This window comes from Alternaria incomplexa (assembly GCF_024043165.1).
Source record: "Alternaria incomplexa strain BMP 0042 chromosome Unknown scaffold_15, whole genome shotgun sequence".
NCBI lineage: Eukaryota > Fungi > Ascomycota > Dothideomycetes > Pleosporales > Pleosporaceae > Alternaria > Alternaria incomplexa.
In genome coordinates this window covers 668,663-694,483 of record NW_026249864.1, presented here as the reverse complement: position 1 = coordinate 694,483, position 25,821 = coordinate 668,663, and the positions used below count along the sequence as shown (strand labels likewise).

General features: G+C 52.9%; 12 protein-coding genes across 12 annotated transcripts; 6 read left to right on the top strand and 6 right to left on the bottom strand.

Moving 5' to 3' along the window:
• Positions 1-282: 282 nt before the first annotated feature.
• On the bottom strand, positions 283-1,307 carry J4E90_009313 (uncharacterized protein; the record flags this gene model as incomplete). Its single annotated transcript, XM_051438832.1, has 3 exons — positions 283-899; positions 967-1,029; positions 1,094-1,307. The coding sequence occupies 3 exons, from the start codon at positions 1,305-1,307 to the stop codon at positions 283-285; spliced, it is 894 nt and encodes a 297-aa protein (XP_051287495.1).
• Positions 1,308-1,770: 463 nt separating this feature from the next.
• On the bottom strand, positions 1,771-3,783 carry J4E90_009312 (uncharacterized protein; the record flags this gene model as incomplete). Its single annotated transcript, XM_051438831.1, has 1 exon — positions 1,771-3,783. One exon carries the CDS (start codon positions 3,781-3,783, stop codon positions 1,771-1,773), a length of 2,013 nt encoding a protein of 670 aa, XP_051287494.1.
• Positions 3,784-4,349: 566 nt separating this feature from the next.
• YAE1 (Essential protein Yae1, N terminal) lies at positions 4,350-4,982 on the bottom strand (the record flags this gene model as incomplete). The annotated part of the gene is made up of 1 exon (XM_051438830.1): positions 4,350-4,982. One exon carries the CDS (start codon positions 4,980-4,982, stop codon positions 4,350-4,352), a length of 633 nt encoding a protein of 210 aa, XP_051287493.1.
• Positions 4,983-5,414: 432 nt separating this feature from the next.
• On the top strand, positions 5,415-6,425 carry J4E90_009310 (uncharacterized protein; the record flags this gene model as incomplete). Its single annotated transcript, XM_051438829.1, has 1 exon — positions 5,415-6,425. One exon carries the CDS (start codon positions 5,415-5,417, stop codon positions 6,423-6,425), a length of 1,011 nt encoding a protein of 336 aa, XP_051287492.1.
• A 1,193-nt stretch (positions 6,426-7,618) lies between these two features.
• Positions 7,619-9,552, top strand: J4E90_009309 (uncharacterized protein; the record flags this gene model as incomplete). The annotated part of the gene is made up of 2 exons (XM_051438828.1): positions 7,619-8,280; positions 8,328-9,552. The coding sequence occupies 2 exons, from the start codon at positions 7,619-7,621 to the stop codon at positions 9,550-9,552; spliced, it is 1,887 nt and encodes a 628-aa protein (XP_051287491.1).
• Positions 9,553-10,397: 845 nt separating this feature from the next.
• On the top strand, positions 10,398-12,021 carry J4E90_009308 (uncharacterized protein; the record flags this gene model as incomplete). Its single annotated transcript, XM_051438827.1, has 2 exons — positions 10,398-10,777; positions 10,833-12,021. The coding sequence occupies 2 exons, from the start codon at positions 10,398-10,400 to the stop codon at positions 12,019-12,021; spliced, it is 1,569 nt and encodes a 522-aa protein (XP_051287490.1).
• A 570-nt stretch (positions 12,022-12,591) lies between these two features.
• Positions 12,592-13,695, top strand: J4E90_009307 (uncharacterized protein; the record flags this gene model as incomplete). The annotated part of the gene is made up of 2 exons (XM_051438826.1): positions 12,592-12,691; positions 12,788-13,695. 2 exons carry the CDS (start codon positions 12,592-12,594, stop codon positions 13,693-13,695), a joined length of 1,008 nt encoding a protein of 335 aa, XP_051287489.1.
• Positions 13,696-17,078: 3,383 nt separating this feature from the next.
• Positions 17,079-17,629, top strand: J4E90_009306 (uncharacterized protein; the record flags this gene model as incomplete). Its single annotated transcript, XM_051438825.1, has 2 exons — positions 17,079-17,082; positions 17,118-17,629. The coding sequence occupies 2 exons, from the start codon at positions 17,079-17,081 to the stop codon at positions 17,627-17,629; spliced, it is 516 nt and encodes a 171-aa protein (XP_051287488.1).
• A 470-nt stretch (positions 17,630-18,099) lies between these two features.
• Positions 18,100-19,291, bottom strand: J4E90_009305 (uncharacterized protein; the record flags this gene model as incomplete). Its single annotated transcript, XM_051438824.1, has 3 exons — positions 18,100-18,683; positions 18,741-19,100; positions 19,171-19,291. 3 exons carry the CDS (start codon positions 19,289-19,291, stop codon positions 18,100-18,102), a joined length of 1,065 nt encoding a protein of 354 aa, XP_051287487.1.
• Positions 19,292-19,939: 648 nt separating this feature from the next.
• Positions 19,940-21,317, bottom strand: J4E90_009304 (uncharacterized protein; the record flags this gene model as incomplete). The annotated part of the gene is given in 2 exon segments (XM_051438823.1): positions 19,940-21,293; positions 21,313-21,317. 2 exon segments carry the CDS (start codon positions 21,315-21,317, stop codon positions 19,940-19,942), a joined length of 1,359 nt encoding a protein of 452 aa, XP_051287486.1.
• A 286-nt stretch (positions 21,318-21,603) lies between these two features.
• Positions 21,604-22,864, top strand: J4E90_009303 (uncharacterized protein; the record flags this gene model as incomplete). Its single annotated transcript, XM_051438822.1, has 2 exons — positions 21,604-21,610; positions 21,783-22,864. 2 exons carry the CDS (start codon positions 21,604-21,606, stop codon positions 22,862-22,864), a joined length of 1,089 nt encoding a protein of 362 aa, XP_051287485.1.
• A 1,112-nt stretch (positions 22,865-23,976) lies between these two features.
• On the bottom strand, positions 23,977-24,460 carry J4E90_009302 (uncharacterized protein; the record flags this gene model as incomplete). The annotated part of the gene is made up of 2 exons (XM_051438821.1): positions 23,977-24,248; positions 24,298-24,460. 2 exons carry the CDS (start codon positions 24,458-24,460, stop codon positions 23,977-23,979), a joined length of 435 nt encoding a protein of 144 aa, XP_051287484.1.
• Between the last annotated feature and the right edge of the window lie 1,361 nt (positions 24,461-25,821).

Below are 25,821 nucleotides of genomic sequence, written 5' to 3'. Positions count from 1 at the left end.
AATGAACAATATGCACGCGACATGATCAGCTAAATCGTGTACAACCAATAGACCCATTACTTTCACCGTCGTCGACTCATGATTTTATATCCCAGTCTAGTGGGCTTTGCTGGAGAATCGCAACAATTCTTATACACGAGCTTCAAATTCTAGTTATGGGAATGGTGTAAGATCTGTATGCATTCGAAGCATCAAACGGATATCCAAAACCATTGTACATACAATCTCCATCCAGATTCCCGTACCCACACCCTCAGCCCAATCCCCCAACCCACCCACCACCTAAGCATACTCGACCGTATTCCTCAACGTCCCAATCTCCGGACTAAGCGTAACCTCCACGACATCCCCCGGCTTCAAAAACTGCGGCTCCTTCATCGCATACCCCACGCCCGCACACGTCCCCGTCATAAAAACCGTACCCTTCTTCAGCGTAGTCCCCTGACTACAATAACTCACCAACGTCGGAATCTTGAAGCACAAATCGTCAATCCCAGAACTCTGTCTCAGATCCCCATTCACCACAGTCTTGAGGTGCAGTTTCGACGGATCGGGAATCACGCGTGGGGAGACGAGTTGAGGGCCTAAAGGCGCGTATGTGTCGAAGCCTTTGGAGAAGTTCCATTGTGGGACTGTGCCGGCGAGGAGGGGGTCGCGTTGGAGTTTTCGTGAGGAGACGTCGTTGCCGGAGGTGTAGCCGCCGATGTAGTTGAAGGCGTCGGCTTCGGAGACGTTTTTGGCGTCTTGCGAGATTATGAAGCAGAGTTCGCCTTCGTAGTCGGCTTGGTTGTCTTGGGCGAGTTTGGGGATGATGATGGGCGCGTTGTGGTCGTTTAGGCAGGTGTTGGCTTTGATGAAGGTTGAGGGGAAAGGAGGGAGGGTGCGGCCGCCTTCTTGGACTGCGGTGGCGAGGTTAATGGGGTGTCTTTTCTTTTGGGAGAGGAACGAGATCACAGAGGAACTTACTGTGTTTGATGAAGTTTAGACCTATGCACCGGATGATGGGTACTTCGTCTGTGGTCACGGGGCCTGAAGAGGTAGAGGTACAAAGTCAGTATATGTCTCACATGCACTTCGTACAGTCAGAACTTACCTAGTAGCTTCTTGACGGTGACTTCCTCATCGGTAACCTTGGTGGCGGGGTCGAAGATGTCATTGTTCTTGACATCGATTACCTTGGCCTTTAGTCCCGTCTCTTCTGTCGTCGTACCGACATCGAATTCTGGCGAGGGGAGGATTGGTTGACCCCGCAGCTCACGCCCATCTGTGGCGATGAAGCGGATAAGTCTGTCCCAGTTTGGTGCCATTGTTTGCAGTAGATATGAGTTGATGATGGAAATTTTACTCTTGCTACAAGCAGTGTTCTATGTATTTGAAGGGCTAGGATCTGAGTCTATGGTGGATATATGTTCAACCGGGCCTGCCTGGCGCGATGCCGGAAAGATCCATGGATGTGGGGAGGTTCGGAAATGTCGAGCGGGATGCTAGTGCGGGGCATTCTTTGCGTGAACTTTGTTCAGGAACGCGCGGATTAGGTCTTTTTCGGGGCTTGTTATGAGACCGTAGTAGATGATGATTTCCAGTAGTCTCCACGGGCTTCGCTAAGTTTGAGAGTAGATGTTCGTGGTGCACAGGCAGATAGTGACATGGAACAACTCTTTAACGGGTTCGTCATGCACATACAATACTAGGACAACCAATCCTATACCGTCATAATTCATAAAAGGCATGGCTGCTTATATGAGGGGAATTAAATATATTATACAACTACTAGCCCTCAAAGACGCCATGTTGAAGATCAACGCCAAAGTCCTTCGCCATGACGCGCATGTGCGCTTCGATATCATCCTCCATACCTCCGCCCACACCGACCAATTGCTTGAGCTTACTCCAGAGGAAGACCGCATCGCTGAGTGTAAGCACGAACCGGAAGCGCAGATGCTGGATCCAGTTCTTCCATCTCTGGCTCACACTCAGATCTTTGGATTCGATCAAAGCCCTACTTGCCCATAGTCCAGTGATCTTGATGCGGTTGACAGGTGAACCGAGGAATTGATTGTTGCCTTGTACGATACGTAGGTTACGGCCGATGAAGAGAAGTTCACGTGGAAACTTCGCGTCGTCGCCGAGAATGAGCTTGATGGCGTCGCGGCCTTTGGCTTGCATTTCAAAGGCTCGCTCCGCTTGGTCTTTTCCCTTCATTTCGGATTTGAGAACACCTGCTACGCTCTTGTCGCCACCTTCGTACGGACGCATGAGTGTTGCTGATGCGAATATGTCGGCGTGCTTTACGCCCCAGCTGGTGACGATCTCCTCGATCTTGGCGTTGTCAAAAGCGAGAAGTGACTTCCAGAATTCAGCGTATTGGAGACGAAACTTGGGGTCCATGCGGATATACAGGCCGTGATCGATGAGGACAACTTCCGGCTGTCCGTTAGGCAGGCGGCGGACGAAGATGTTTCCTGGATGGGGGTCGCAGTGTACCGCACCCCAGAGGAACATTTGTGCTGAGAAGAGATCGACGATAGTGTTCATGGTGGTCTTCAGGGAGACGCCGAGGCCGCCTTTCTCGTCGTTACCTCTCCATGAACTACGGTCAGGCTTGAAGAACTCGTGCTGTGTGGCGTCCTCCGGCGCATGTGTATCGATCTTAGCGTCTCGGGGGATTGGTGGTAGCTGGTTACCACCTGCACCGGGGCTGCCTCTGCGCCATCCACCCTTCCAGCTGTTTGTGATGCCCTCCTTGTCCCATAATCGTACACCTTCGATCCACTCCGCAGTCATGACACGCTTGCTTGAAAGCTCGCGATACACAGCAGGTATGTAGACCCGACCGTTGAGTCGCGGTTCTCCGGCCACAAGCCCCTTCATCTCTACCGCGTTGTCTGCCTCGTTCTCGAAATCCGTTTCCAGCATTAGGCGCTCCGAGATGTATGGAACCAGCGTGTAAACAGGGATGCCGAACCACCAGGTATACACTTTGGAAACGACCTTGAAAGCCCATAGGTCCCATCCCACCTGCTGGGCAATCTCTCTCTTCTGAATCTTGATGGCCACCTCTCTTCCGTCTGCCAATCTTGCCCAGTGTACTTGCGCAACACTCGCGCTAGCCCTTGCAGTCTTCTCCATTATACCCCGACCGTCCTGTCCTTCCCGTGTGAAGCTGACACCGAAGACGTCCTCGACGCTTTTGCCAAAGTCCTCTCGTATGACTTGCTCGACTTCCCACCATTCGTTCTGCGGCGCATCGTCGAACATTTGCTGGAACATCTTCTGGAACTGTGGTGGCAATATCGCGCTCTGCATAGCGATCGCCTGGCCAATCTTCAAGTATAGTCCGCCATTGTACCGCAGCAGGTCGAATATCCTCTGCGCATTCCGCGCATGCAATTCTTCAATGCTGTTCGCAAGGGGAGGATGCGCACGGAAGTTGATCTTGTAGTCTATGCCTATCAAGAGGCCGGTCTTGAATGTGCGCAAACTGCGTGTGATGGACGAGGCGTAGAATTGCCGGTCAGCTAGCCACCCAGCACCGAGCAGTGCAGAGACGACAGCAAGGCGGCGCACCCATTTCCGGCGGGTAAACGGAGGTTTGACTTTACGTTGTCGTGGTTTCGGTAGGTCTGCGGGGTTCGGCGGGCGCAGAGGCTCCCATTGCTGTGTTTGAAGGCGGCGCGCGAGTGGTGCCTGGTAGAGTCGCGTGGGGGAGAAGGTTGACGTCAGCAATCGTGATGTCGCATGTTGCGCAGGTGCTCTTCGAAGAGCAGACAAGCCATGTATCATGGCTGTCGGAAACAGGGTGGAGACAGCACGGGAAATGTGTAGTATGACATGAGGAACACGTTGTGAGATTGCATTATCTGTCGCGCATTGTCGGACTTAAAGTCATGACGGCATTTTCAACGCCGCCAATTGCCCGCCTACAACCGTTATTTCGTCCGTGCACCATCCAGAGGTGTCAGCCTTATGCTCCGGTATAACCCGAACTTCTGCTTCTATCGTAGCTCTATCCACTCGTTCTTTGTAATCTTTGAGGGTTTCTTTATCTAGCCAGAACTTTTGACTTTGTGAAGCTGCGCTGGATGAGGAAGGATAGGACGTTGTCTGCGAATATTTGCGTCCCCTTGTCCTATCTCAAGATGGTGTAGTTCTGCTTCATCTCCCGTCAACAGGAGGTTACCTCGTCCTCGAGCGAGCTATAGAGCGTTCTGATCGGAAGCATGGAGAGGCGATTGCTGTGATTGCGTCGACACCACTTCAGCCCTTGCAAGTAGAGCTTTGTCGTGATGTTGATATGCCATGGAAGGAGTAAAAATGCGAGATAGCACCTAGATACCCTTCGAAGTCACTCATGATTGTTCTTCCAGCAGCACTTGACTCTTCTCCACAGCCTTGAGATCAACGTCCCACCTCTTTGCCAGATCCTCAACCAGGTCCTTCCACTTCTTCACTACAGGATGCTGGTCCGAGACCTCCCTGAATGTAGGGTCATCGTCTTTTCCTACAACACCCCACTTCCATATGCCCTCTTCATCTACCCATTGGCGGCCTAGCAGCTCCTCGATGGCAAGCTCTTTACGCGCAGAATCAAAGACTTGTGACACTTCCTTGTGGACTTGCTCGTCATGACCCCTCCAGGCCGCGACAAAGCCTTGTAGAACTCCTAGTATGTAGCCGACGCGTAGGCCTAGGTTGGCACCGAGAGAGTAGCCTTCATCGAATCCTTCTTGCACGTATTGGCCTTTGCTGTTTGCCAGACCCTCTCGGTATGCATCTGTGTCGAGCGCTCGTTGACGCGACGGGAGGTCGGATAGTATTTCGTGAGCGCGTACATGAGGGACGTTCGCTGTGAGGGTGGGTGAAGCGGGCGCCGAACCGTAAATATCGTCGAGTGCATTTTCGTGCGGAGGCGTGGGTGGAGCGTGTCCAGCAGCGAGTTGAGTCGGGTCCAAGGTAGGTGACATGTCCTCGAATGCGTTCATGGTGGGCGTATTTCCTCTCCACAAAAGACTGCGCCGAACGTGAATCTAGTCATGTTGCGAGAGGTACTTGGTGGGGTGGAGGGTGAGGATCTGGTGGGACTAGCGCTGTCTTCGGCGGACGCGGAGGATTGAGCCTGTTCGAGTGTGAGCACCAGCTTCCTACCTGTATGCACCCTCAGCAATGCTCTCGAGCATAAATTCTGAGTACAGAATGCCCCGCTAGAATCAGTCCGGCACGAAAAGTCTTGGACAACTTCACAAACGCTATCTCCGTCGCCACGGACGAATGTTGGGACGCACGGTCAAGCTGGCAGGACTACATTCATCGGCAACAGATACTTTATCAACGATAGCCATCGCGGTTGTTCACGCTTTCTCTTCAGCATTACATCTTCTTGCAAAACTATCTACTTCATTCCAATTATCGTCATCATGGTTGCTCTTGACATTGTTCGCGCTCACAATGCATCGCTAAAAACCCTACCTCCGAATCTAGTCGCGGTATTCGTTGGAGGCACGAGTGGGATAGGCTTCTTCACTGCTCGCGAATTCGTTCGCACGACCACATCTCCACATGTCTATTTGATCGGCCGGAATGCGACAGAAGCCGGCAAGATTATGGATGAGCTCAACTCGATCAACAGCTCATCTCAGGTTAGCTTCATCCAAAAGGACATCTCGCTCTTGAAGAATGTGGACGAAGCATGTGGTGAAATCAAGCGCAAGGAGAAGCAAGTCAATGTGCTGTTTATGACGTGCGGATACCTCACAATGAAGGGAAGAGACGAGACAGCCGAAGGACTGGACAGAAAGATGGCTGTGCAATACTACGCACGAATGCGATTCATCTCTCAACTTACACCACTCCTTAACAACGCCTCTGAGGCTGGCAACCTGTCTCGCGTGGTCGCTGTCCTGGACCCGCAGGCCGGTTTGAGACTCGGGGGCCTTGACTATTCCGACCTCTCCCTCAGACATAACTTCAGTCTCAAGAACGTCCTGCTCCATGCAAGCTCTATGACGTCTCTCTCCATGGCTCACTTGGCAAATCAGAATCCAAAGACAGCATATATACACGAATACCCATCTGGCGTCGAGACAGGTGTAACGCGAGAACTCTTCGGTCGCTTCAACGACACTGTCATGTCTACGCTGGGTGGACTATTTCGACGCTTTCTCTTCGTTCCACAAGTGGAGAGCGGCGAAAGACATTTGTTCGCTGCCACGGCGCCGCGATACGCCCCCAAAGCGGATAGCGCCAAGACAGACGTTATTGGAAGTGATGGTGTGAAAGGCAGTGGAAGCTACCTGCTGAATTGGAACGGGGACATCCTGGCAGATACCAAGAAAGCGCAGAAGCTGAGGAAGGAGGGCGGGCTGGACAAGGTCTGGGGGCATACACAAGAGGTTATGGGCAAGATCGAGGAGAGTGGAAGGTTTTGACTTGAGCGGCAATCTGTTATTAGAGTTTGATCGCTGGGCTTGACGTAGGATGGAGCGGGCCGGGAGAGCAAGCCATGGGACCAGGACAACTGAGTCGCGCTACGCGTGTGGGGCATATCGATAGGCGCACGTCTTCAAGGTTGCGTGATGCTGAGGCAATGTTGCTCGACATGCACGAGGCGCAGTTTGTTGGCGTTGGTGAAGTTTCTGCTCTATCTGGAATCAGCCAATATCAGACCTTGTTGTGTTTGTTGGAAAAAGAGAGCGCGATGACGCCAGATGTGGGCGCATATAGGGCTGCTGTCTTTCTGCGACGCGACATCGTGGGTGTCCCCAGGAGGGTTGTGTCGGATCGGAATGGCATTCATGCGCTCCTTGCCTACCAGAAACACCTGGCTTCTGCGCCCTCAGCGCGGCACTGGGCTCTCGAGATGAGCAAGCTAGTGTGAACCCCTATTCAAGTGCATGACGATCACCAGGGCCCGGGTCCCCAGCTGCATGTCGCCGGCGGACGATAACGATTACACAACACGAAGCTATCGCGTGCCGAATAATGACTGGCGCGCGTGCAAATTGGGCGCTGTCGCCCGTGGTTGTCTGGTTAGGCCAGCTGTTTCGCATTGATCTTTCGGGCGTGCCACCCCCGTCGGCGTCACCATCGTCGTTTCCCGCTGTGCATCCAACCTCGAGAAGCCGCGGCCAATGGCAGGCGCCGTCCAGCCTTCTCCTTCCCGAGACGCGTCACGCCCGTGTTGACGTTGGTAGTAGTCCAGGGCTATTTGCATGCTCTCGTCCTCCTAAACTGCACTCTGTCGCAACGTTGCTACGGCGCATTCCTTTTTGTGCAGAATCCGGGGGTGCCATTGCGCGTATCGTTCCTGCAGTAGTGCCTCGGGCCTTAAGGTTAGTCAGAGGCTCTAACTAGACCCTGGGCCCCCGACCCGCACGCGCCATTTGGATGCGCGTTTGACCAAGTGCTGACCTTGGGATACAGCCGGCTGCTCCTCCTCCAATTTCACTTGCCCTCGCACTAGGACGCCAGACGCTTCCGAATTGCTGTGCCGTGCGCAGGACAGCCCAGCCCAGCAAGACCCAGCAGGACTGCTTACCCACTACGCTGCAGTCCTCGATTGCTAAGATTACACGCGCGCGAAGTGTGAGCCACTGATATTAAGAGCCCTCTGCTGCCCACCATGGCCACCACCATCGACGACCGGTCCCCTAATCCACCTAATACCTCGGCCTACAAAGACGGCTCACCTGACCCCTCTGTCCGCCCCTCTGCAGCCCAGTCCCAGTCCCAGTCTTCCGCCGACCAAACAGGACCGCGCCGTTCCAGCTTCAACTTCTTGCGCCGAACCAGCGGAAAAAGCTCCTCTGAAATCCGCGGCAGCAGCACCAATCGAAGCGTCTCCGGCGGCAAGATGAGCAGGAAGCAAAAGGCCCTCGCCCAGGAGGAGGCTCTCCGCAGGCAGCGTGAAGCTACCATGCTGCCTAAGCAGCCGCCGCGCCTGCCTTCCCACTCGGCCCTTCCCCAGCTCGCGACGTTCGGAGGTGAGGACACGCGCCCAGACTCCATTGCCATTGTCTCCAACAAGGCCGGCACCTACAACCCCACTGCCCACAACTTCAGCCGCCCCTCGACCGACACCTACAGGATGGCTCCCGCTCAACCCAGCCCCGCTGTGGCGCCGCCCGTGCCAGGCTCCTCGCCTTCGACCTACATGGATTACGATCCCTACCCGAGGACCGAGAGCATGACCAACCGCGGTCGCTACAGCTACGCCAGCAGCCAGATCAGCACCGTCAACAGCCCTCGTCGTGTGCGGAGGAGGAAGGACCCCACGCCTTTCAAGTATGTTTTGTCACACACCCCTAGAAACTGAGCTGACCATCACCTAGCATTCTTGTCATTGGCACCAAAGGCTGCGGCAAATCTTCATTCATTGAGTTTCTCCGCACTGCGCTCGCGCTCCCAGCTCGAAAGCGCCCAAACACTCCCTCGCCACCTGCTACCGCCGTAGGTGGTGGAGACTCGCCTTTCACTTCCGAATTCCTCGAGACCGAAGTTGATGGCGAGAGAGTCGGCGTCACGCTCTGGGACTCTGAGGGCCTCGAGAAGAACATTGTCGACTTCCAGCTGCCCATCATCACCTCGTTCCTCGAGTCCAAGTTCGAAGACACTTTTAGCGAGGAGCAGAAGGTCGTGCGCGCGCCAGGTGTTAAGGATACACACATCCACTGTGTCTTCCTCGTTTTGGATCCGATTCGTCTCGACCAGAACATAGCCGAGGCTCGCAAGAAGTCCAACATTGTCAATGCTGGCAGTGCCATCTTCGGTGGTCTAGACGATCGTCTCGATCTCAACATACTTCGCGAGCTGCAAACCAGGACCACCGTCATCCCAGTCATCAGCAAGGCAGACACAATCACCGGCGCGCACATGCGCTATCTGAAGAAGACTGTCTGGGACACCATCAAGCGCGCAAAGTTGGACCCCTTGGAAGCTTTGAACTTGGACCTTGGCGACGATGACGAAGACCCCGACCGACTTGATGAGCGCGACGAGGACGAATACGAGCAGTCGTCTGAGGGCGAAGGCAAATCAGAAGTTCTAAACAAAATCCTCGAGCGATCTTCTTCCGAAGCTGCGCGCTCCATGGCTTCCTCCAGCTCTTCGACCAGGTCGCACTCCCCTCCCACGTCGCCCCCCAGCGCCAGGAAAGGTCACAGCCGTAAGCCGTCCGCCATGTCCGCCTCGATCCACAGCGAGAGTGCAGAGACTCCGTTCTTGCCTCTCAGCATCATCTCGCCAGATCCTTACGACCCCGAGGTTGTTGGTCGCAGATTCCCATGGGGCTTTGCCGATCCTTACAACCCAGAGCACTGTGACTTCGTCAAACTCAGGGAGAGCGTTTTCAGTGATTGGCGCTCTGAGCTCCGCGAGGCTTCCCGTGAGCAATGGTACGAGGGCTGGAGAACCACTCGACTGGAAAAAGGCAGGCGACGGGTCGTTACATCGGATGGACCCGCCTCCAGGCAGCTCTCTGTTCCTGCGACCAATGGACGGGCAGCCAGCGCTGGCAGCCGCGAGTATCGCCCGTATCGCCCTAGCAACGATTTCTAGATATCTCGACCCTCAGACCCCAGGCATCTTGCCATACCCGCGGCATCATCGAGTTGGATCCACGACAAGCAACATCGCTGCACAACGCGATCATTCAATCTCTACCCCACGAAGCATCTTCTGAACCTTCGTCATCCATCACAACTCACACCGTACATGTTCACACTTGGAGGTCTCATACGCCTTTTCCTATATCAGTCTGCATCTGGAAGCTTGTGTTTTCATCTGATTTTAAAATTGCGCATACCCTTTTTCTTATTGTTTAGTATATTCTAGATTCATGCCGTTCCGACAAAGTTCATTCCGTTTCACAAAGGATCCGGGTGGTCGATACGTTATTCACGCTGAGCGTAGCCTTTGATAGTATTTGGAGCAATGCGGGAACAGCTTCAATGTGTATTTAGCAAGCGATCGAGGGATCGGTGGAGGGATTGTAGCATGCTGATCGTACGTCTTCGGGAGCAGTAAAAAAATTGTATTTTATGAATCATTCTTTGCTCTTGCTTGCTGACTGTGACCATCCAAGCTAGTATTGCTCAACCAATACTCTCAAGAAACAAGACCGCTAGGAGAAAAAAGAATAGCTAGGATCAAGGTAGAACAGTATAATAAGTGCGAAGCCTTGGACCAGTCTCGGTAATGTCCGTTGTGTCTTATCCCGAGATACCAGTTGGCGGGCCGGACTCGTTGTCTCATTGACCAATCGCCATCTCGTACCTCGCATCGTGCATGTCTCGCGCGCAGCGACCATCGTTCCGCTCTCAACGTCTGTCATTAACGACGAGACCTTCTGCATCTGCAATGGCTCCCGGTATCGCGCCTTGAGCGATTTATAAATACAAGGCATGCACCATGCTGTCTTTTCTGCTCTGGCAGCATTCGTCCTCGCCTGCACCGCTCTCACGCTCTTCTTTCGGCTACCTCAGGATACCGATATGGCTTACTCACGCAGCTATGCATCGCTACTCTTTGCTTCCATAGCTACTACAGCGGTAGCCCAGAATGTAACAAAGGTAGATCTGGGCTGGTACGCACCCAAGAAGAGCTGGGTTAGTGATCTTGACCAAATATTGAACGGGACGGGCACCAATGGGTTTGTGTTCAACAGCTCACAGCTGCCCGCTGGTGTGGAGTATGGGACTTACAACTGGTGCAATATGCCTCATGTACGGAAGAACGAGTATGTCAAGGTAGATGACGACTTTGAGCTGGCGTACGTGGAGGTGTAAGTTGTACTATAATCCCAGTGAATCTAGAGCATCAACTTACATTCTGCATAGTATTCATCGCCATCACAAGCGCACACCATATGCCTCCAATACCTTCCCCAAAGAGTCATATCCCTGGGATTGCTCTGACCAAGGTCTCTTCTACTACGGCGAGCCTCTCAATCCCGCTGGTAACACGTCGGCGTCAACATACTGGAGCGTCTACACCAATCCCATCAACCCTTTCGCCGCGAGTGGTTTCAATGGGTCGTGCCAGTTCCCTCAAATTACCCGCGAGGGGCTCGACGACTCTCTACAGCATGGCAAGGACCTCTTCGGCGTATACCACGACCTGCTCGGTTTCCTCCCAGACAACATCAACGAAAAGACAACCTGGCGCGTCTCCAACAACGTCATCACCAGCCAAGTCGCCGGCATGCTAATCGAAGGCATGTATAGCCCCAAAGAAAACGTGCCCCTAAACGTCCAGCCCTCCACCATCGACTCGCTAGCCCCATCCTACTCCTGCCCAGCCGCTTCCGCCCTCTACAGTTCCTACGGCGTCGGCAGCACAGCTGCAAACTGGACGCGACATCTCACCGCCACAGCACCTCTCTTCGCCTCTCTCGACGCTGTAAGCGGCGTGCCCACTGTTTCATCAGAATGGCACACCTGGTTCGACCACTACTACGATAACCTCTCCGCCCGCCAATGCCACGCCAAAGCCCTACCTTGTAACATCACCAACCCCACTCTCTGCGTCTCCCAAAGCCAGGCCGATACCGTGTATCGCTTGGGGCAGTATGAGTACTCGTTCATTTACCGCGACTCTCCGCTTTCCTTACAAGCGGCTGCTGCTTCCTACGGCGTCTACATGGCAGAGTTGGTACAAAACATGCGCTCCGCACTAGCGGGTCAAAGCCCAGTCTTGTACAGACACAACGTTGCGCACGATGGTTCGTTGGCCCGGCTACTCAGTTTCCTGCAGGTCGAACAGATGGTCTGGGTGGGCATGGGTTCGGAAGTCGTGTTCGAGGTTTATCGGAGGAAAGGGTACGAGACTACTGGTGGTATTAGTGAACATGAAAAGGCGTATCTACGTATTCTCTGGGGAGGACAGTTGATGAGGAGTTCGAATCCTAGTCTGGGTAATAAGGATGGGAAGGTTGATATGATTGATCTGGAAGTGTTTTTGGGGTATGTGGATGGTTTGGTGGGGAGGCGGGCGAGTATGGTTGTTGGGAACTGTGCTGCGAAGTAGGATTGACGGATGATTTCTGCATGTATACGAGATTACTCGGGTCTTGGATAAAAAACGAAGCAGTGATAACCGGTTTTGTTGTCGAGTCTCTCGTTGATACGAAGTAGGACCCATGTTCGCACGTCTAGAAACTCCAATCAGAGAACTGGACGTGACGAGTATTCTTCTCAAGGCTAAGCTAGGCTTACTAAACGTGAAGGAAGCCATGTAGGAGTCGTAAGCGAAGGATTTGTTAAGATGCAACATGCATGTAAGCATGCTGTCAGCTCGGAACCCGCCAATAGAACGTGAGACATTTGACTAGCGAACGGGGGCAAGGATCTCGCTACTTCTCGAACTTCTGATAAGGTACTTGGTTTGTTGAGTACAGCGATTTGGAATATGCGTACTAGGGGTGATGACTCTGTTTATTCAGCAAAGCAGCATGTTGGGCTTCTGCGTGATGTATATATTGGGTCGACAAGTCGCTTTGCTGCAAACAGTCTATGTTGTTGCTGGCTTTGATCAACGATACTTTAGGTACATCTGGACGAGCAGTGCATCAACGAAGAACTCGTAGATGCATTGATCATGCCACTTTCGACGAATGCCGAGGTGCTGGAGACGAGCAATGGTCTTGTGAGCACTCTTCGCGGTATGGCTGGTGGCGCGCCGCACAGTTTTAGACCAGGTATGTACTTCTTCCTTATTCTTCACCTTCTCCTTGCTTAACCCTTTCTGGGTCACTGTTCCAAACGCAAACCATAGCTAACACACCCTCTACCAGCGCACGCAAAAGGACATCTCCTTACCGGAACGTTTACTCCCAGCACCACGGTCTCGGACCTCACTACAGCCCCGCACTTCAACACGCCCTCCACACCAATAACCGTTCGCTTCTCTTCCTCCACCGGTTTCCCCAAGATCGCAGACACAGACCCCAATGCCAATCCCCGCGGCATTGCCATTCGCTTTCACCTACCGCCCAAGGAAGACGGGCGAAGGCAACACACAGATATCGTTGCGCACTCAACGCCATACTTCCCCACACGTACGGGCGCCGAGTTTCTGGAGTTCCTCAAAGCGGCAACGGGGCAAAATGCGGGAGAAGCAGTGCCTGAGTTCCTTGGCCGCCATCCCGAGACGGCGAGGTTTCTACAGGCTGCGAAGCCTAGTCCAGAGAGCTTTGCGACGGAGAAGTTCTTCGGTGTGAATGCGTTCAAGCTTGTCAAAGAGGACAAGATTACTGTGGTGAGGTACAGGATTGTGCCTATGGCTGGAGAAAAGCATCTCGACACCGAGGCACTAAAGGAAAAGTCTGAATCCTACCTGTTCGACGAGTTGAAGCCGCGTTTGCAGTCTGGACCGATTGGATTCAAGCTGTTGGCTCAAGTCGCCGAGGAAGGGGATGTAACGGATAACGCGACGGAAATATGGCCTGAGGAGAGGAGTGTTGTTGAGCTAGGCGAGATACAGATTGAGAAGACGATGGACGACGCGGAGAGCGCGAAGCAGCAGAAGAGCATCATCTTCGATCCTATTCCGCGGATTGATGGGTTACAGCCGAGTGACGATCCGTTGTTGGAGGTGCGCGCCAATATTTATCTCATTTCGGGAAAGCAAAGGAGATCTGCGGAGGAGCCGGCTAAGGCGGAGGATGCAGTTGCTACTGATGCTGCGGTGGCTGCTACGTGAGAAGTCGTTTGGGCGCTGGATAGGCGGAAGTCAAACAGGCATGCGTGGAATAAAACAACTGAAATGCACTCCCTCTTGCGCATGGAATCAATCTTTTCTGTGGCTGAACCACATGTTGGTTGGATCACTGTACCTGAAGACCCTGATTGCTGACGTTCACTTTGGCGACCTGAGTCCATTTGGTCACGTGGAAAGCGTCCTATAGAGATCGAATTGGAGTCACGTTCCAGTAGGAGTAGTAGTGCCTTGATGTTCTTGGACCCTCAATCTGGCGCAGAGCTGATATGTAAGGGTGCAGCCATAGCCGCAGCAACAACGGCGAAGTCGTGCATCTGTTTTTGTGCCGAAGATTAACCTATAATTGAGCGAGTTCCGTGCACAGACTCATAGCCATATACCCGGGACCCTCTAAGAGGGCTATCCTTCCAGCTGGTACTGAGATGGCAGTGTTTATTGGGAACTTGGTCGAATCCGGCGACACTCAGGGTAACCCTAGCAATACTACTGCCATTTTGAGCAACATCGCAAATCTATTTGCCATTCAGCAGCGAGACCTCCGCCGCATGATCTTTCGCTATCAATTTGGGCGAGTCGGGAACACACCGGTTGACTCGGAATAGTCAGCGCCCTTCGTCGTTGAGTATCGGGATGATCCGTCTCACTGGCAGGGTCGCGGTGGCCGAATCGTGTCTCGTTTGCTGATCATGCGATGATCTAAGACCGCTCTTTGTTCTCTTATCTTTCCAACAAGAGGCTTGACTACTGTGCTGCATATTTCCAGTCAGCTTCGAGGGTGAAATGCTATTCGCCGGGTAATAGTTAGTGGTGGGTGAAGGAGTTTTGTGATAGGGCATCGTAGGCGAGAATGACCTTCCATCATAGAGAAAGAGCCACCGCTCTCAGCCTAGTGGAAAATGCTATGTGACCAGACGACTACGTGAGAGGTTGGTGGTGTGTGATGTGTTCCCTGATTGGTATGCTTCGTAAGCACTCTTTGCGTGTTAAACATCATTATGCTGGAACTGGTGATCGATAGTCCTAACCAACATCTGAATAGTATTGAGCTAGATCTCTGCTACCAGTCAGTTGGAAAGGGTCTTTGCGAGACTGCACATTGCCGATGCCGTAGCATCCGAGGCTGTGCCGTAGCCGTGAGGTGATCCGATGCATCTGAATCTTACATGTCCAGCCTGCGCATACCGTACGCATCTAGCTAGTTGAAATCGAAGGCTCTTTGTTGTAGGGCAGAGGGTGCAGGCGCGACCGCAGTTTTGGAGGACGAGGACGTGCAGTGGTAAAGCTGCCGAATGAGATGAAAGTGGAGCTGCGGGGAAGATGACGGGCTGGCTTGGCACGTCCCACGTCGAGGTCTCGACGGCGTGCCTCCCAGATCGCAGACCTCTATTGGTATCATTTTTCTGCTATCGATTCTCTGGCCTCAGCTTTGTGGATTGCAAACAGCCTGCACGCCACCATACAGGGTTCTATTCTCACGAAAGCCAGTACGCAGCAATTGTTACCAAAAGCAGCAATGGCTTACGGCAACCATGCGCTCCGCAAAGCTCGAGACAGTAGTAAGCTATATACCAGCCTACTTGAATGTAGGAAAGAATTGAGTTGTGCATTATCTTTATCTACTTCACGCTATTATTGACCATTTCTGCGCCTCTTGTGCACACCCTGTGGAGCAGATTTACCACGCTACTGCCGTGCACAAAACTTCATTCGCCGGGAGACCGACTGACGAACCGACATAGTGGCTCAAGTTCATTTCTTGCATCTTTCCTTTCCTCTTGCGGACCCTGTACGACGTTGTGCGTAAGGGTTTCGTTGCGTTCGTAAGCGCGTTGTACACCAAATCTACGAAGCAATCTACATTCTTACAGGCGGAGAGTCCTTCCTCCTAGCTGGGAAGTCAATATTATTCGTCTCGATCACGTTGTCCTGCGTTTCCAGTCGACCCGCTTCCAGATTCGAAGGTCTTTCATCCCGTTCATACCGGTTATCCTCCACACTCGACCACGGCCACCCTTGTTGGCCCTTATATCGACTATACTGGCTGTTTGCGCATGGCTCCTCGCCTAAACTGTGCATCTCGTCGGCGAAGTCGTTCGTCGTGATTGCAGCGCCGATACTGTGGCACTCTCCGGGATAATCCACAAGTACTGCGGCGGCCGGCGGGATCAAATAACTACCAAACACGATTAGTCGCACTCGAGTGAATCTGGGAAATACTTTCAGTATCACTCACACGCTAGCCACGCACCAGATTGTACCAACCTTGGCACATAGTCCCTTCTTTGCGAAGCACAACACGCAGTCTCGACGACTTCCAAACATGCCTACGCCACTATCTCCCCACAAAGACTTTGCGCTAGTCATCGCCACGAGAGCGGCGTCTGGACTTTCCGTCATAGGCTCAACAATCATCATCACTACTTTTGTGTGCTTTCCTTTCTTCAGAAAACGTACGTTAACTTGCTTTGATGCGTTACAAAAGCTGATATCGCGCAGCAATTAACCGTCTGGTATTCTTCGCGACATTCGGGAATATCTTGACGAACATCGCGACTTTGATGTCGATTGCAGTCTTGCCAAAGGATTCTGAACCCCCGTCCGGTCTCTGCGAGTTCCAGGGTCTCATGATCCAATGGTTCTTGATCACAGATGCCCTCTTCTGTTTGTCGATGGCTACGAACGTATTCCTGGTGTTTTTCTATGGATACGACGCCCAGCAACTTCGCCATTTGGAGAAGTGGTATGTCGCATGTAGTTATGGGATCCCGGCACTACCAGTCGTCGTCTACTTCATCTTAGGTAGAACAGGAAACGAGATTATTGGATCAGCAACTCTTTGGTGCTGGGTATCGTCTGACGTCGAGTGGATGCGGATCGCGTTTTTCTACGCTCCTACCTGGTAAGTCCGGTCCACGTCAAGCCAATCACGACTAATCTCGCCAGGATTGTTATCACTACGACTATCAGCATCTACATCATCACCGGCTATCGGATCTGGAGGAAGAGGGCCGAGCTACGCTCCGTTTCACGAAGCTCGCACCAATATCTAGCCAGAAACTCCTTCACTGCTGCTGCTGCTGAGAACACTACCCCGCATCCTTTCGTGGGTACAAACAACATCGTGGTGACGACACAGATTAAATGCGACGTCCAACCAGAGGACGCTATCTCACGCTGTGTCTCTCCTGAGCCGGATCAAAGCTCCATCAATTCGTTCTCGAGCACCCGTTTGCTTTCCACGCCGAGCAAACAGGACGATACGACGACGGAAGCACTGCCAGCCTTGAATGCTGCTCGTACGTCCAGGATACAGATCGAGGATGTTGAAGCGCAGCGACATCCACACAATGGTACGAGAGGTCGAAATGGGTACAGGGCGACCGTAATTGCGACAAGCCCTGCAGAAACCTCGGAAACCCCGACCACATTGTTGACAACGCGTCCCGTCGCTAAGCGGACCGCAGAAGGTCATGCTGCAGCCATGGCATACTTCCAAGTCGCCTTCCTCATGTTCGTAGCCTTGCTTGTGGTCTGGCTACCCAGCAGCATCAACCGCATGTACCAATTCACGCACAGAAACCGCTCGAGCTTCGCTCTCAACATCATCTCCGCAATTGTACTTCCGCTTCAAGGAGCCTGGAACGCAACCATCTACATCTTTACAACCCGCTCCGAGTGTAGAAGAGCTTGGGGTACGGTCAAATCCAAGCTGACCGGCAGCCCATTACAACATCATCTGCGACGAGATGCCTATCGCAAGGAAACGATGACGAGCTCTCGCGACACGCAGGACTCTGGTCCTGAGATCGCGCTAGATGACTTCCACAAGCACGACGTCCATGTACGTCACGCTGAGGTGTCAAATGGTCAAGCCACTAAAGAAGGCAAAGCTCAGCGTCATTCAGAGCCGTGGTGATGCGTCAATGTTTCTCCACGTCGTCGTACTACTGTGGCGTTTCAACAGTGCTACGTGGCTCGCGTCAGCTCACTGTGTCTCGAGTCATCGTGCTTTGACCTTTTATATCATCAATTCCTATTTTATCAATGGTTCTCTATTATTGGGTTGCGTGCAGCTTACTGTCATTCCGGGTGTTTCCAAGTATCGGCGGATCATTCGTTTTGGAACTTGAGTTTTCAGTCAGTCATTATCATGATACCCCTAAGTTTTTTGTACGGCGTTATACTAGATCTGGGGCGATCTGGGGCGATCTATTGGGCTCAGGGCACACAGAAGAGGACGGTACAGCCTCAATGGCTCTGGGGAACTTGATTGTACTTGTGTTGCAGCCAGCAGAACGAAGTATGTGCTTGGTTGAAAGTCCTAATATCATTATATATTACGTGGAAGTAATTGAACAGATTCATGAAATCACTGTCTCGCACTCATCATGCCAGAACAACATCCCCATCCTGCGCAACCTCATCCGTAGCCTTACTCCGTGGCACGAGGATACTCCTCAGAATGCAAAGCTGACCGTTATCCGGACAGGTCTTCTCCCTGTTCAGCTGCTTGTCCACAGGTCCAGTCGGTCCACCCGAAAACTTAGCCTGACCAAACAGCTTGACTTGTCTCGGATCACTCTCGGGATACTCCTCATCGCCCCATCTGCCCTTGAAGTTCAACCACGCCGTCGGCGCCTGACCATCATAAGCCGAGAAAGCGGACTTTCCGGCGTCGAATTTGTAGAAGTTGGCCGATAGGAGAGGATCCCACATCACACCTCTGTCTGTGTAGTCTTCCAAGACGCCGCCCGGAAGATTGAGGTTGGGGACGGTGTGGTCGTGGGTTCCGGAGATGGCGTAGTTGGCATGCGAGCCTTTGGAGGAGTATGCGATGGGTCTGTCGCCGGTCTTCTCGACGGTGCCGTAGCGGAAGGCTTGCCCGTTTGCGTGCTGAGAGTACCATATTGCCTCGGGAGAACCGTTTGCGAAGCGGACCATGACGTGTTCCCAGTCGCCTACGTGGTTGCCTTATTGGAGTGTTAGAACTGAACAGTGTCCTGGTATGGATGGGGGGAAGGACGTACCAAAGTTCAGTTTGCTCCATCCTAGTACCTCGCCGCCGTAGTTGTAGGCGTAGAAGTACATGTAGAAAGCATCAACGTTGCCATTTCCCTTGTCGTTCACGATAACGGCCGCTGTGGTCGCCCCTTCGGTCTTGCCCTGCGCGTTGGGTTTTGTGCCCTTGATCCATGTAGGATCTTTGGTCACATCGTCGTTGGATGTGAGCCAGACGTCGCTGCCCATCTGATCGAGGTTGGACGTAGTTAGGGGCTTTGAAGGACCAGAAACCTCGTTGAACTCCACTCGCGGAGTCGTATGGTTCAGGAATGTTTGTATATCGGTGGGATAGTAGGCATCCTGTGAGTGAAGGTAGACGATGGGCGCTAAAGAGCAGTTAGTCGAATCGGATGTACAATTACAGACAGCGAAGCAAGATCGAGTATCACTGCGTACCATATTTGAGTACATAATCGGGAACGCCATCTGGCGCCTGCCTTTCGTTGAGTGCGAGCGGCGCGCAGCTGACCAAAGATACGGCCATGGTAGCCAGCGCAACAAGCGGTCTGAAAGCCATCGTGTCGTCTTTAGATATATAACGAAGGCAGTGGTTGTGAATGGGATCTGTGTGTGTGTTTGCGACAAGAAACAGCCAGCTGCTGAATCACTGCTTCTCTTATACAAACGCCTACGCCCAGCTGACTACCGAGTCACCCCCTTCACAACCGCATCAGACGAACGGTTTACCCACCCATTCTCCTCCACCAAACCCCATGCGCTAGCGACATACCGTCTATGCATGGCAGACATACTCATACTAATTCGCCTGTGTTCCCAAGCAATAATCAGCTGCCCACGCCAATAGTCGGGGAGGCCGGCACACGTGCGAACACAGTTGATGGGTGACCAAAAGCAAGCGTTCGGTTCGGTTGGAATTGACAGCGGGTGTGGCTTGGATGATTGGTTCTCGAGCGCTAGGGCCCTGATAGCGAGCCGGATGTGGCGATCCGCGCCAGAGGGATGTGCCGACATTGATAGGGTGAAGGCTAAAGTGATCCACGTCTGAAACATGGTGATGTTGAGTATGCACATGCGATAAGTTGCACTGGCAGAACTGATGCAGGGGCTGTGAGAGGGCTTTGGGTAAAATTGCCGGTCGCGCTTGGCAGAACTACGCAGGCGTAGCTGTTGTACAGCTCCATGGGTCATATCCTACAGCCAGTTGCTAGAATACAAAGGTTCGCGCAAACTTGCGATCCATCTCCTCATACTCCTCCTTGAGCATTTTGCTTCTGAGCTTGTTGAGCCGAAGAATGACGCCCTCTTCTTCACCCTCTAGGTTCTCCACATCCTCATCCAGGGCCTTGGTGCCCTTGACCTTCCACACCAGCCCCTTCAGACCTCCACTCTTCGCCTGATCCCGCTTCTCGCGGGCCTCAGCAGCCAAATAAGTCATGATCTTCCCCCACGATTCGAGACCGACCTCCTCGCACTTTTCGCACTTCTTGCGGAGGTCGTCGTTGGCGCGTATGGGTTCGAGCGATTGCGCGAGCTTGGAGGTAGAGACACCATCGCGCACCCATGAGAGGCCCTGTTGGCGTTGACTAGATGAGTTGCCGGCTGTCGCGAAAAGGATCTCGCCAATATAGTTCTTCAAGGCGGCTTCTTCGCAGCGGTCGCTTTCTCTGCGGAGGAGTGGTTCGTCGCCTGAGGGTGGTACCCCTGGATAGTCGGGTTCACGCAGTAAGCTGAACAAAGTACCGATGAGAGTAGAGTCCTTTTGTGCCTGAACCATAGGAAGATGCGCCTCCTGGGCTTCGATACGAGCACGGAGCAGCGAGACGAAGATTGGGAGTGCGGACGAGACTCTTCGTTGTTCCGCTAGAAAGGTAGCGAGGTTTGTCGCCGCGTAGAGGATGTTTGGTGTTACTGCTTCCTTGGGTGTCGTAGACGACAGAATGGCACTGTCTCGGTCGATGACTGTCGAAGGCTCGGGTGTGGGTAGGCCTGCAATAGCAATGTCAAGTGCCCATCTATACATTTCCTCCGCCGAGTCGGGGAGCTTTCTGAAGTTGAGCCAGTCGGCATAGCTCAGCGCAGCTGATAGCCGTTGATATGTTGTAAACCCCTTGGAGGTGATGACCTTGAGGTAGAACGTCTCTGGTGCTTCCGCCGCGGGAAAGCGATGTTCCTCATCTGGTGGCTCGGGCATGCCAGGAAGAACAGCTTTCGGTCGTGGATTCGAGGGCGATTGAATGAATTCTGGCGCCCACACGTTTCTCCTCCACTTGTCCGTCACCCATCCATCTAACCTCTCTGCAGCATTACCCATGCCCATCAAGACTTCGTAGTACCCTTGTCGCCACTCCTCGCTCTTGGCCGTCAGATCGAAGCCTGCCTTGCCTACGCCAGGCACCATAATCCCTCCCTCTTCCTGGTCAAATAAACCCGCGCCATCCTTGTTCGGGTGTTCCAATCGGTTCAGCGCATATTCCAGCTCTGAGTAGACCCGCGCCCAGTTGGGGAAACCCTCTTCCTCGTTGTTTTCGGGCACCTGCCACCACTTTCCTCGCCGGAACCTGAATCGTGTAATCAGACTCCATTCATGCGGCGACGGAAACGCCCGCTCTTGCTGCTCGCTCAATATGCCCAGACTTGCGATACTGACGCATGATGAGAGGAGGAAGATGAGGATGCTGTATCGCACACTCAATTTCGCCGTCTCCTTTATGAATTTCTTGTGGTTGGCGCTAATGGAGAACAGACGTTGTAGTTGGCCATTGGAGAGGTGCTGGCCCGAGGGATATAGGAACGGTAGCTGTGGCCGGGGCGAGCCCTGGTGCGCGACGAGAAATTGGCGGGGATGTTTGTTCGAGAATTGGCGTGGACATGGGCGGTCAGAGGTACGCGATGTCGGAGGCCTCAGCGAGCCGTGTGGGAGCTTTGCTCGATGCGCCGGGGGCCGCATGATGCTTTGCGACTGCAATTCTGTCGCTTGAGGGGTGCATCGATGCCGTAGTTCACGCGCCAAGACAATCTTGCGCGACCGCCCGGCAGAAAAAGTTCAGGATCTCCATTCTCGTTTCGCGACGCTCCTACAGATCTACACCATTTTTGCGCGCCCACCATGTCCAAATCTAAAATTGACACCCCCGAGAAGAAGCGCAAGCGCGACGCCGAGGCAGCAGAAGATGCGCCGAAGAAGTCCAAAAAATCCAAGAAGACAGACAATGTCCAGGATGCGCCTGAAGTCGAAGCGACCGAGGTGAAGAAAGAAAAGAAAGACAAGAAGGATAAGAAGTCTAAGAAGTCCAAGGGCAATGTCGACACATCGGCCGTCGAGGACGCCTTAGAAGACGCAAAGAAGGAGAAGAAGGAAAAGAAATCGAAAAAGTCCAAGAAGTCCAAGGATGCGGATGTCTCTGAGGATGCGCAGGAGGCTGATCTTATCGATGAGATGAAGTCCTCGGAGAACTTCATCAGCGTCAACGATGACGAGCCAATGCCCGATGCCAGCGAAGATGCGCCTGCGAAGAAGGAAAAGAAGTCCAAGAAAGAGAAGAAGGACAAGAAGTCGAAGAAGAGCAAAGACGCTGCCGCATCTGAGGACACACCTATGAAAGACGCAGCTGAGGAACAGAATGGCGTAGCTAAAGACACACCAGCAGAGACAAACGGCGCAGACTCTGACTCCAAGGCTGCTAAGAAGGAGAAGAAGAAAGAGAAGAAGGAGAAGAAGGAGAAAAAAGAGAAGAAGGCAAAGAAGGCGGCAGAAGCAGAGACCAATGGCGAAACCTCTACTGAAGAGCCCAAAGCCGAGACCAACGGTGAAGCCTCTGCAGAGGACATAGATGCAGACATCGAGGGTGGCGCCGAAGTCGAGGTAGAGGGAGAGGAAGCCCAAGCCGCAGTCGAGGCTAACAAGGGCCGCTTCATCGTCTTCGTCGGTACGTCTTGTGCACATTCCGATCTATCATACCCATCTGACATACAACTTCAGGCAACCTTCCCTACAGTGCTACGAAAGAGCAAATCGAGAAGCATTTCGAAAAGATCAAGCCCACCGACATCCGTCTCCGTACATACAAGGGCACTGAGAAGTTCATGGGCACCTGCTTCATCGAATTCGACCGCTACGACCGTATGGTGACGTGCTTGAAGAAGTACCACCACTCCCTCTTCGCCGACCCCAAGAAGAAGGAGGGAAGGAAGATCAATGTTGAGCTGAGGTAAGATTTGAATCCTCTGGGTCTTCTACGCGCATCCCTGGTCCCCTACCACCCAACACAAAGTAATAGAACACATACTAACACCACCCAACAGCGCAGGAGGTGGCGGCAACAGCGAAGCCCGCAAGTCCAAAATCTCCGCCAAGAACGAGAAGCTCCACGACGAGCGTGCCCGCGACCGCGTCAAGAAGACGGAACTCGAAATGAAGCAGAGCGAACGCAAGGCGAAGAAGGAGGCCAAGTCGGGCAAGAAGGACGGCGATGACGCCGAGACTGGAGAGGAGGCTGCTGCAGCAGACGAGCCCTCTGAGGCCGCTACGTTTGGCATGAACCCTGCGCGGTTGGCTATGATGCAGGGTCCTGAGCGACCGCAGCATAGGTCGAGATATTGAGGACTGGGTTTACAGTGAGGATGGGGGTAATGTACGAGGTGATTTGCTGCGATTTATCCGTTGGTTATATGAGCGGACTTGTACGTGATTTGGCCTTCACCATCTGGCCTCATCTCAGGATAACACAGCTTTAGAGCTTTGACATCATCGAAGTTAGAAGCTTTAAGTTTTGGATTCGCGTCTTTGCTCTCTCTTTTGCCAAAATATGTTTATTGTTATGGATGCAGCTCTATCGCTGGGTAAGATGGTAGTCTAAGGAGTGACTCAAGAATCGAAATGGGTCGTGAATCAACGCGCTCAAAACATAGTCCCTGCACAAGGAGTGTACCGCAGTTGGAGCTTGCGTCGCAATCAGTCGAGTTCATCGGTCCTGCTAGCTGCATTGCTAGTTTCCTTTATGCGCGAAAGATCAAGGCTTAGTAGCCGTCGCCATAGCCGCCCTTGGACGTTGTGCAGACTGTGGTGGTGCCAGTTGTAATGTACGTGGTCGGCTTCTTTGCAGTCTCCGTGACGACAGACCCAGTGGTCTTTGAGCTTGTGATGGTCTCCTTAGCAGTGGAGACGCTAGTCTTGTAGGAAGTTCCGGTGGAGCTGTATCAGTGTTAGCCCGAAGAACACTCTGAGAAATCGTGATCGTATACTTACACAACTGGCACGGTCTCAACCTTGGTAGCGGACTTGACTTCGCTCTCTACTTTGGTGTTGTAGATGGTAGTCACAGTCGAGTAGGTCTTGGTAGTGAGGTAGGTAGTGAGTTGCGTGACCGTCTTGGTGCTGGTGCCGGTAGTGGTGTATGGGTAAGGTGCTGTGACGGTCGAGAGCTTCTCAGTAACAGTGGTGACAGGAATGACCACAGTCTTGGTAGACAAATAGGTGGTCTTGCCCTCGCCGACGCTGGAGCTGACGTATGTGGCTGAGAAAAGTCAATCCAAGATCACAGGAAGCTATACGTAAACACTTACACGGAGTGCAGATTGTTGTCTCTTTGGGAGGAGGCGCAGACGAAGTCTTTGGAGGGGGCACGTATGCGCTGGAAGAAGACTTGGGAGGCACTGCGGAGTAACCGGGGAAAGCAGCAGCGAGAGAAGCTGAAGCAGCGAGCGCGAGGATATTCTTGAAGAGCATTCTGGGCTAAAGACTTGAGTGATCGAGAGTGAAGGTAAAGCAATTGACGATAGATTTCGACTTGTAGCGAAAGAGTATCGGCTAGACTGTTGCAGACTATGAAGGCTGATGATGCTTTCAAAGCGCGACTATAGGGTTACTTTATACTCGAGCCTAGCTTCTCAACATACACATAATCGACGCATCGTTGTCATCCTGTGCGGAGAAACGAGGCAGAGTCATTCTCTGGTGGCCCGGATGATCGACAAAGCGATCCGTAGTACCTTGCACATCTCGCACGATGGCTTAGAAGAAGATACACCGCGGGCCTCGTACAGCAGGTTGAGTATCAAATGACAAAAATAGGTCAAGCATGTCGATGCGGGTCCAGATCAAGTCGTCCCATGGAAGCATGCATGCATGCAGTTGCCACGCTACCAGTATCCACGAGTCCACGAGTCTAATGACTAACGAAGGGAATGCATCTAGTATGTGTACGCAAGCCATGAAAAGCGATGAGTGGGGGAGTAGACTATGAGCCAACCGGATCTTCTGGTGTGGAGAAGAGAATTGGAAGCGCACTTGGCAAAAGTCTTTCTCTCATGGACTTGATGATGACCGAGAAACGTAAATCGTCGGTACCAAAGACCCGGATAGCTGACGAGCATCTCTATGACTTGGAAGTACGAAATGATGCTCAGCTGTGTATCAAGGACCTGTACATCGAAGCACGTGTCGAATCAACGTGCTGTACGTCACGCACGTTTGTCCACCGGGTACCCTGGTGGTTCCAAGCAAGAGTCCCAGGAACCCGGAAACATCTGAAGTGGCAAAAAGCCGGGGAAGCGTAAGCTGAGTGTGTTGGTCGGGAACTAATAGTTAGTCGTCGGGTGTACCTGACGATGATCACTGCATACTGCAGGTTAATATTGAATCTTCTTCTCGCCCGGTTTTAGTGAGGGGAAAGATGGGCGATACGAGGGAGGTGCGGCTGGAGCAATCAGCAGCTCTTACTTGAAGGCGTCATTCGCAATATGCGCGTCTGATCGAGCACTTTGGCATGGCGAAAGCTTGTTTGTACATGACAGGGCATTGATGCGGTGGGTGAAGAGGGGTTCAGCCATTGTGGGGAATCTGGGCGCACGGCCCGAGACCCACCGACGCTGGTTTGCATCGTAACTTTTCTGTGACGGGCTGACGAAGATGTCTGCCCGGCCATTGCCTTCTCACGCCACGCCTTTGGCTAATAACACACTCGCTCCGGGTATTTCCACGACGCCGCCTCGACTGTACGACTCTCGGCAAGCCCAAAATCCCCTTCACTGTCAGCAGAGACACGCTCGGGGGTCCGCAACGTCCGCAACGAATTCGGCATGCAACGC